Consider the following 11,004-nt stretch of genomic DNA (forward strand, 5'->3'; position numbering starts at 1 on the left):
ATTAAATGCGTGATGGAATTGACATAACAGATCCAAGATGGCCTCTCCATGTTTCAGCCGAGAGATGGTGCCAACCATTGATATTTTCCAGGCAAATTTGTTGATAGATAAAACATTTTTATAGACTTTCCATTATTCCTTGTAGCCATCAGCTTTTAATTTTCTCTTTCTAGTTAATATACTTGTGTATAATTTAAACAGAAAACTGTTCTGTTTCATCATAAAAGATTTGCCTGTTACTTTGGGTGTGTAAATCAAGTGGACAGCACAACATTCTTGAACTTGTTTTTTAAGGCATTTGTTGACAACAACAGAAAGGAAGATCACAGACACCGCCAATAAGCGTGGACATCAATTATTTTTTAATTGTATAGGAGTACAGTACACTAATTAAAACTAGTATATCTTGCAATGCCAAAGGCAAAATTAATTATTAATTTTTATTAATATTCAGAAGTAGCACAAGGAATGCATTAATAAAGATTTGGTGGTTGTGACTGAGATCTTGTTTAGCTTTATATTTTAGGAAAAAAAAAAAAGGTTTTCTGGCTCAATCTGAATAAAAAGAAGCTGGTACCGAAGGGATGATCTTTATTGAAATGGAATATGCTCACCAGAGTGGGTATTTAGTGACAGAAGATGAGATGTGGAAGGAGATTATGTGAAAACCCCAAATGCTTGTCTATAATGGTTTGACTTGACAACTCTACAATCACCTGCAAAATTGTTGTTGTTACCTTCGATACTTTTGGTTATTAAATTGAGTATTTTAGTTAAGCCATCTTGAGTTGACATTTAATAATTCATTTAGGAGCTGTGCGCAGAATATTATCCAGCTCACCAAATCCAAGATGAACAAAATTAGTTTTGTGCACTAAAAAGATTTTGACAAGACTCTCTCCTCCTCCCCTCCCTCTCCCCTCCTTCTCGTCTCCTGTTCTCCTCCTCTTCTCCCTCTCCCTTCCCGGCCTCTCCTCCTCTCACAGTTAGAAGCAAGTCTGTAAGGCTTTCTTGTCCTACAGGGCAAAAACGGAAGCACATTTATAGTTTTTAGGCTAGGGTCTTTAAGCCCATCTAGGCGCAGTCCTAAAACTGTGTAGGACATAGATAGGTCATTAATCTGTGCTTGCTTTTCTGCAACTGATGGCCTCTCATTTTTAGCAGCCTCTGATTTGAGATCTTTCATGCCCACTTCCTTGAGAAACAATTTTGCCTTTGTAAAGTCTGTACCAGTAAAATCCTTCAATGAAACCCAAAATGTCGACACAGCCAGTGGGAGGGCTGCCTGTGGACATGTCGGCTGGTCAGCCGCAAGCTCTGATACCCCGGAACACATGTCCATTCACCCGGGTGGGCGGCGGTAGAGCCGTCAGACCCACATCCTCCTTCGCCTACCATGTGGGGAATGCTATGCCTCGCACAGCTCAATCCTGCATGTTCGCGAATCTTCAGGGGTGAAAAGGAGAGGAACAGAGCATTCACAGCTACAATGAAGCTACAAGCAGTTGTAGGCAAAACTGTATGGTACAGCATATGCACAGTGCATGCCTTCCCTTCACACCTCGGAAGGCAGCAGGACTCCCCGGCAAGCGCAAGCTGTCACCATTCCCTTGGGAAGGCAGCTCTCTGAAGAATACTTCTTCCACCTGATGGTCCACCTTCCAGAATGCAGCTCCTGGGAAACAGCATCAGGCCAGTCTGGGAAGGCATGTGTTTCCTCGGATGTGTTGGAACATTTCCTCTGAAAAATAGGAAGAAAAGTGGATCTGATATCATACTAGCAACCTCTCTGATGGGACTCACATGCTTGAGGGTAAAGGTGGTCATGCAGTCAGAATCAGCATTGACTCCAGATAAATGCATGGCCATGTTGGGTCATTTCTTCCCGTCGGAGTTTAGAGGGGGGTGAAGGAGGCTGGCTTCATCACACCATAGTGTGTGATGCACCAGCTGCCTGCAGGTGATGTTGAAGACAGCCAGGTGATCTCTGACTCCTAGGACTTTAAATGCTTGGCAGCTCATATCAAGAGAGGTTACTGTCTTGCCTTGTTTTTTTTTTTTTTTTTAAATTATCCCTCCAAAATCACAGAGATAAATACTGCAATGTAAGGCAGCCATTAGTGAGACATTATGATGAGTTGGTTTACAAAAAGGAGTTTTCATTCATTCATTCAAACAACGAATACTTTTTGAGCACCTACACTATTCTGGGACTTTTGCTAGGCCTGGGGGATTCCAAAATAAATATGAAAGGTAAGTGTATGAGTTAGTTGTTGCTGCATAACAGACAGCCCCAAAACTTGTGGACTTAAGCAGCAATCCTGCATTACTACCTGGGTATCTATGAGTTGGCTAGGACTTGGATGATCTAGAATGGTCTTGACTAAGCAGCTCTGCATCTGGGATTGTTAGGGTGTCTACCATGTCTGTTTTCACCTGTCTCTCACACTTTTTGGACCAGAGAGGTAACTGGGGCATGTTCTCTGCATGGTGATATCAGAAGCATGAGAGGGTCTACTGAAACCCAAGGGCTTCTAAATGCCTCATCCAAAACTGGCACCCTCCTGTCTCCATCTACATTCCATTGGCTAAAAGTAAATCATATAGCCAACCTCAGAGCCCAGAGTCAGGGAAGCATATGCCACCCGCGATGAGGTCACAGCAAGGGTGTGGATGCAAGAAGGTGTGATGGAGGTCAACAGTGACACCTACAGTGGGAAGACATCATTTCCTATTCTTCATGCTGCTGATGGGCACAGGAATGGTGTTTTGGTCCATTAAGGCTGCTTTAACCAAATACTATAGACTGAGTGGCCCACAAATGACAGGCATTTATTTGTTACATTTCTGGAGGCTGGGAAGTCCAAGACCAAGGTGCTGGCAGATTCAGTGTCTGGCGAATCAGTTTTCTGGTTCATAGATGGTGACTGCTTGTTGTGTTCTCACATGGTGGAAAAGAAAAGAGATCTCTCTTGGGCCTGTTTTATAAAAACACTAATCCTATGCATGAGGACTCCATCTCCATGACTTAATCACCTTCCAAAGGCTCCACCTCCTAAGGCCAACACCTTGGGGGTGAATTTCCTTATAGGAATTTGGGAAAAACACAAACATTCAGATAGTAGCAAATGATGACTTCTGCCCTGAAAGTATTGGGGGGAAAATTCCCACTCCATTTCCTCTTTCCTGAAGGACAGCTGCTGGGAAGGGTGAAAAGAGTCTGATGTCTATGGGTGTCTTAAGCTATGAAAGATTTGCTATTCCCTGTGGTCTTCCTCAATTTTTCCTTTAGGGACCACAGGGGAAAGATGCTCTTGGCTTCTGCTTCCGTATGGCAGATATCCCTCCCCACAGCAAGTCTACGGCCCGGTTCTGTCTCTGCCCCCAGAAACAATGGGCACGCAGCTGCCTGGACTCAGTGGCTGGAGACTAGGCAGAGGAAGACAGGGAGCCTTGGGCTCTCTGCAGATCCAATCTAGCTCTGCAAACCACCATGCTGATATTTTCATCCATCCTTGACCCTAGGGTCTACTTCTCATTTGTTTGAGGACTCAGAGGAGAAGACCTCTGATTAGCATCCTAGAAGTTCCCAAAGTGTCACGCAGATTCTGTCCTTGCAGAGCTCCCAGGGTGATACGGGGCTTGTCTGGGGATGACACAGGGCCAGGGCCTTGACATCCCTACACACAGAGGCATCCCCCTTACTGAGGTTCACAGGATGTAGCATCTTCCTCCTCTCTGCACCTCAAATATTCCCCAATTAGTGTCCCCGTTGACCTAGTGGGGTGGATCTTCAGCTTCATATCATAATGTGGAAGACAGGTGGTGCTTACATGAGAAAGAGAACAGCAGAGAATTAACACATGATGCAAGCAACTGGATCAATGGAGACATCTCAATTTTATAAATCAGGTCCAGGTTTTTTTTTTGTTGTTGTTGTTGTTTAAATCTTCATCTATGTAGTTTGTCCATCCAGGTAGTAATCTAAGACATTGTCCTGCCTCCAGTCCTACTGCTGGTGCCCCAGCTCTTCTCTGCACTAGCTCTCATGCTTTCCGCATCTCTGTCCACTCACCTGCAAGATGCAGGTGAAGACAAGACCCTCTCTTCACATGACTGTGAACCTCCATGAGATCTAGTGGATGAGAAGTTCTCAGCACAGCACAGGGCACACCAGAAGACAGATGGGCCGCGAGTTTCATTATCGACCTAGAGTACACATTCTTTGAGGTAAAGGCTGACAGAGACTCAAGTGGCGTCCTCCCCCAAACAGATGTGGACCCTGTTAATCGTGGTCTTTCATCTTTGCTTACAGTTATGTGACACTGCTTCTCTAAGCAGATTTGGGGAGAGATTTGTTTTCATAAATCATGTTTATATGTTACTGAAGCTTTGTTTACTCATTTAAGAACAAGTTAAGGGCATTGGGGTACATGTCTGTGGGGACAGATGGGTGGGGAAAGGAAGCCTTTGGAGGAGTTCTTTGATACACACAAAAAGGTAAGAACTGACCCAAGAACCTGGCTTCAAAGTCAGATGTCGGGTTATTTCACTGTGGGACACACTGAGGGCCAGCCTCAAAGCAGGCCTGGGTAAGGATCTTCTCCCAGATCCTAAAATTGTGCAAGTCCATGAAAATCCCATTTTGATTACATCAAGAATTTCTGGGAGAAGTATTTCTGGTACCTAACCTTAAACCGGAGGATATTGCATTGGCGGTGGCTGCACTGAAAGCACGAAGCCTCGGAAGTGGGACAGCTGTTGGAAATCAGATGTTGTCTAAGAGAGTTTATTATGCTCCCTCTACACTGCTCACCCTTGGCAAGAGCCACGTGAGATCCTTTCACCAATGAGGATGTGTTTCCTCTCTAGGGCTTCCTGAGGCACCTGCAGGGCCAGAAGAGTCCCTGAATATTCAGAATATGCAGAAACTCCTCTGACAAGCAGCTCTGCTTAAGCAGAGAATGTGATGGTGTCCAAGGTGACTTGGATAAACTTTACACCCACAGAGAAGGCTCTGAGCCTTCTTCCGGCCTGTGGGCATTAACCTGAACCACATAACTGTATTTTTTTTTTGAACTGTTACACTTTTCTACTTTAGATATGTACTCACATGCAGAAAATAAATCCCTATTTTATTTTTTGTCAAAACCCAGTTTACTTGTTATTTTCTTTTTAAAACGTCTCTGACAACTCCACTGGTCACTTCCATATGAATTTCAACTCTGTTCTCCATTCACACCTCTCTGGCATCACCAGCTTGTGATGGTGGTGATGTCGTCTGACTCCTGGCTAGAGACCCACGAGTACCCTGAGACAGCATGTATGTCTTCTTCTTTATGTATTTCCAGTGCCCAACCAAAGCCACTGGTTCCGAAATAGTTTCAGAGCAGGCAGGGCTGAGCTGAAGGAACACATCCAGCATGGGTCTAATTATTGGAACAAGTAACTGGATTGGATTAACCACTAGCACGTTAACCACCTGATGAGAGTGAGTTGACTAATCTTACCATCTTATATATAATTGAGAGTAGCTTCCAAATAAGAGGGGAGAAGAGCGTCTCTGCTATTCTTGGGGGCATAAGAGAGGCCTTGTTTATTAATCCAACCATAATCATTGGTGATCTACCTTGTGCAAGGCCCTATCATAGGCACAAGTGATAGGTTTATCACTAGTAATAGTATAATTGTTACAGCAGGTAGCTAGTCAGACAGGAACAGGGCAGGAGAGTTTCCTGACCCCCTCTCTCTCTCCCTCACCAATCAGGAATGTCAGGCAACCATCAAGTGATGGTGAGGTAGTTGTTAAGTTATCTCTCTAAAATAATTGGTCACAGCCAATGCCAGGGAAAGGCAGTCTCTCAATACACAGAAACACCTGCAATTGCTGATCAGCAGTTCCCGATGAGATCTCAGGAGCCGGGTAAGCAGGCTCAAGCATGAACACTAAGAGGCAAAATGGCGGAGTTTAACTGGTATAACATTTGGACTGGTAAAGGAAGAACGCCTCATGTGAGCATGCCTGCAACTCCAGTAAACGCACCACGCATGCGGCCCCTCCCCAGTGCTATTGGGCCACTGCGCATGTGCACAGCCTACCCCAAGGGAAGAATCAGGGGAGGAGTTTTTAATAAATTTTCACTCCTTCTCTAAACTTGCCTCAGTCTCTCACTCTGCTCTTCGTTTGGATTCTTTCTTCTGAGGAGACAAGAATTGAGGTTGCTGCAGATCCGTATGGATTCGCCGCCTCTCACATACTTTGGTGCTGTGTGACTGGGGTACGTTCAGCTGGTAACATAACTAGGAAGTGGTGTATAGTCATATGGGTGGAAAAAAAATATGAATAAAATTCCATCCTCATGGAGCTTACATTCTAATGACGGGGAAACTACCAAACTACCAGACAGATCAGATATTAAGTGTTGTAAGAAAAATAAAGTAAGGCAGGGTTACAGAGAGAGTCACGGGGACAGAGCATTGCAATATCGAAAGATGGTTAAAGGACCCCATATAGACTGCGACATTCGAGCAAACTACATAAAGGATTGAGGGAACTGACCATGCAGGTAGTGGGGAAGAGCATTTTTCAAGCAGAAGCAATGGCATATGCAAAGGCTACAAAAATATTAAAGAAAGCTTTTTGGGTAGAGGGAAAATGACACTAAATTGAAACAGATCTATAAAAAGGGTAAGTGCCAGGGAAAGGCAGTCTCCCGATGGACAGAAACACCTGACACTGGTAATCAGCAGCTTCCTGATAAGATCTCGAGAACTGGGATCTTATAAGATTCTTGATAAGATTCTGTCAATTCTTGATAAGATCAAGAATTGGGCAAGTGGGCTTAAGCATGCCCACTGAGAGGCAAAATGGCAGAGTTTAACTGGTATAACTTTCGGACTGGTAAGGGAACAATGCCTCACGCCAGCATGCGTACAACTCTAGTAAGCATACTGTGCATCAACAACTCCAGTAAACACACTGCCAGAAATGGCTAATAAGTGAGTAATCATAAAACAGGTTTTCAATTTTTTTTTAGATAGGATAACTTTAGAAAGATATAGATATAGATAGTCGTGTAGTTCAAAGTATCTGCAGAATTAAAATGTCTGGGCACAATAGCACAATGGATGGGAGGATGGGAAGGAGAAGGTGGAAGATGCTATCTTAAGGTTTTTGTGTTAAACCTGAGGTAACATAATAGTATTTCAAAGTAGCCTTTAAAGAAGTAAAGGTACACATGGCAAGCCACAAGCAATTGCTGAAAAATTGAACAAAAATATATACCTGATAAGTCTAAGGTAAAAATAAAATGGAATACTAAAAAATCCTCAATTGATTCAAACGATGGTAGGAAAAGAAGCAAAGAACAGATGGGAGAGATAGAAAACAAATACTGAAATGGTAGACTGAAACCCTACCATATTAATAATTATAGTAAATATAATAGTCTAACATACTGATTAAGAGGCAGAGATGATCAGACTTGATGAAGAAACAAGACCAAATACATGCTTAATGTTTCCATGTGAAAATTCCTGCTCTGTGTTTTGGGAAATTTTTATATTTCAGTCAAGAAATTGGGAAAACAAAAAAAGTATAAATCGGGTGCAAATTCAAGCTAAACAATAAATGTAGACATTTCTTTTAATTACTTTCAAAGGCAAAAATTGCAACTACTTTTGCACCAACCTAGTAGTTTTAAGGAATCCACTGATGTCAACTCAAAAGCATGAACAGGAACCACTGATATTCAGAGTCTAAGGTTAAGATAAACATTTACAGAAACCAGGGAAGGAGCAGGCAGGAGAATAACCATAACCTCCTCAGTGAGTCTCAGTCATAGCTCTGCCAGGCTGTAAACACATGTTTGTGGAATACTCTGAAATAAGATTAGAAACTGATCTAAAACCTGAATTGCAAAAAGAATATCAATTTCATTAGCAGAAATCAAAATCAAGGCAAGCACATAAAATATTTTTATTGTTAAAAGATGATATAATCTGATATGAAGAAACATGTGCCCTAAAGACCAATTTACAAATGCTTTCCAGTACCCTCTTGGCCATTCAACCAACATCAGTGCAAAAATGAATGAAAAATTTCCACATTTGTAAGATTTGTCATGAAAAAAGAGAAAAAACTAGTGCATAGGACAATTAATGCTTTGTGTATTTCAATTTTTTAATGATCCCTTTGGGGTATTAATTTTTGTGGTATTATTTTTCAAAATTTTCAATGATTTTTGCATGGAATTTATTTTACGTTAATATTCACCTTTAAAATATTTTCCATTCTCAAATGTCTATGTCAGGTGGAGATTACTTTTATGTTACTGAAAAAAAAAAAACTACCTACAAATGGGTACTTTAGCAAAAAGGTGTTATGAAAAATACAGAATAATGTAATTGAAGGAATACCCAAGATTTCCTTGGAATTCTATTTTTTTGTTTCTGAATACCAAAGATCAATATATAGCTACAGAAAACTTACTTTAAAAATAAATACATGAATGGTTTAAAAGAAAACGATAGGAGAAAGTATACCATGCAGAAACTAATTATGAGACTGGCATTACTATATTAATATAAGACAAAGTAGACTTAGGTGCAATAACTATTACCAGAGATAAAAAAGACATTTCATAAGGACATAATGCTCAAATCTCAATATGATTATAATATATATATATGTACATCTAACAAACTTAAACATGTATGCACCAAAAAATCCTCAAAGTACTAAAGCAAACATGGTAGAATTAAAAGGGAAAAAAAGACAAATACAAAATATAGTTGAAGATTTCAACAGTTCTCTTACTAATTAATAGAAAGAATGTAAAATGTATAAGGATACAGAAATCCTGGATAAAACTGTCAATCAGTGGGACTTAATTGACATGACATCTATTGAACACTTCACCACTTCACCCAACAGCAGCAAAATGCTTTTCTTTTCGATGACACGTAGAACATTTGCCAAGATAAACAACATCATAAGCCATTAGAAAAAGTGTACCTACATTCAAAAGGATTGAAATCATACAGGATATATTTCCAAAATAAAAAAAATTAGCAGTAAACAAAGAGATCTAAAAGTCCCCAAATGTTTGGAGAAAATATTTCTGGGAATCTCATGGATCAAAAAAGAAGTCACAAGAGGAAATCCAAAAGAGTTTGAACTGAGTGAATATAAAATACAACATACATATTCATCCGATGCAGTTAAAGCAATTCTTTAGAGGAAAATGTATAGCCTTATATGCTTACATTAGAAAAAAAAAAGGTCTAAAATAAAAGATATAGGCCTATATCTTAAGAAACTAGAAAATTCAGGAAAATTAAAGCCAAATAAGTAGAAAAAATAACAATAAACAAATTAATAAAATATGAATCTACAAAACTTTAGAAAAAAATCAATGAAACTAAAGTTGTTTGACTAGATTAATAAAATCAACAAAATAAATATAAACTGAACAAAATAAAAGAGAAGACACAGATGGAGAGTAACAGTAATGAAAGAGGGTACATCCCCTTTTTAATGTTGATCTCCTATCCACATTTAAAAGATAATAAAGGAATGGTGTGAGACAGTTAATCTAAATAATTTCAACAACGTAGAATAAAAGACACCAAAAGTTATACATTACCAAAGACACAAGAATAGATACAAAATTTAAATAGCCCTATATATTATCAACAACAACAACAACAAAGTAATTAAACAACTTATCACAATGAAAACAACAAATCCAGATGGATTCCTTGGTGAATAAACCAAACATTTAAAGAAGTATTTTTGCATCCTGCATGAGAGTTGAATTCCACTCTGCATAGATTCTTAGTTCCAAGCATCAGAAATAAAGTCAGACTAATTTAGGATTAAAAAAAAAATACTAAAAAGATTTTGAGTAACCTTTCTATCCAGAAGGCTTGTAGAGCCAGGTATGGCAATTGTGGACTGAGAAGGACATCCCACTTACCTCCAGAGAGGTGCCACAGTCACACAACTGAGTCCAGACACCACGGCCTATACTGCCAACACCACAGACACCACACCCCTATCACTGGTGTTTTCATTATGCTATTGGCGCCTCAGGAAGTAAGGTGTGGACAGTTTGCTGCCACCACACTCTGCAGAATGGATTTCGTGAAGTCCCCACTTTATTTCTTCATTAAGGTTTCATTTAAAGACTCATGTCTTTATTCCTTCTTTTCAATAAAAGATAGAAAAATATTTGAAAATATTGATCTCTATAAAGGCAGGTGGACTTTGCCTCATAAAGAAGTGTGATCTGATGCTGGGACAATTGTAATAACACATGTCTAATAATGCGTGTAAATTAAAAATGAAGTCACATCTGATCAAAATTGCCCTAAAAATTCTTAAATCATCCAATTTTCTGTTCATGTACAGGTATGTCAATTTTCAATAAATCCAACAGAGATGCTTTTTCTCCAGAGTTGGAATAAATTGTTGCTACTTCCACTGAGCCGCAGATGATGTAGCTGACTTGCATTGAGGTCATATAATAGAAAATCTGTATGTATATATTTGTTTATTTAAGAACCCTATGCTCACACAAGGGTGGTAAGATGCTCACACTACAACCGACTAAGAGAATGACAAATATTACCAGCCACTCCACTTAAAATATTATTTTTATTTTCCCTCTTTTTTCTCCTCTCCCACCACCACCCAGACCCTCCTCCTGCTGTCTCTCCTCCCCCTCCTTCTCTTCCTTCTCCTCCTCCCAAAGAATACCATTAGTTTGTTGCTTACATGATGGGACTCAGCTGTTTGTCTGCAGCTTCCTGACAGCTGGGGCAGAGATTTTATCAACACTTTCTTACATCACTCTTTTGCATCAGTTCCTAAAAGTTCAGAAAAAAAAAAAAAAGTTGACCTTTTCCTTCTAGAGACGGTCAAGCTGAGGCTCAAAGAAGAGTGAGGCTTGTGGAAGCAATAGAGCGGGGCTGTGGCTGTTGGTACTGGAACCTAGACTG

The 11,004-nt window shown here is 40.1% G+C and overlaps 1 protein-coding gene across 1 annotated transcript; it reads right to left on the reverse strand.

Annotated features, from left to right (window-relative positions):
* Window positions 1-345: 345 nt before the first annotated feature.
* On the reverse strand, window positions 346-1,869 carry LOC112613225. The gene is given in 4 exon segments (XM_025368551.1): window positions 346-1,134; window positions 1,166-1,285; window positions 1,288-1,495; window positions 1,808-1,869. Coding segments are annotated over 4 exon segments (438 nt in total). The 3' UTR covers window positions 346-1,086.
* Between the last annotated feature and the right edge of the window lie 9,135 nt (window positions 1,870-11,004).

The sequence above is a fragment of the Theropithecus gelada genome, chromosome 19, assembly GCF_003255815.1.
Source record: "Theropithecus gelada isolate Dixy chromosome 19, Tgel_1.0, whole genome shotgun sequence".
Taxonomy (NCBI): domain Eukaryota; kingdom Metazoa; phylum Chordata; class Mammalia; order Primates; family Cercopithecidae; genus Theropithecus; species Theropithecus gelada.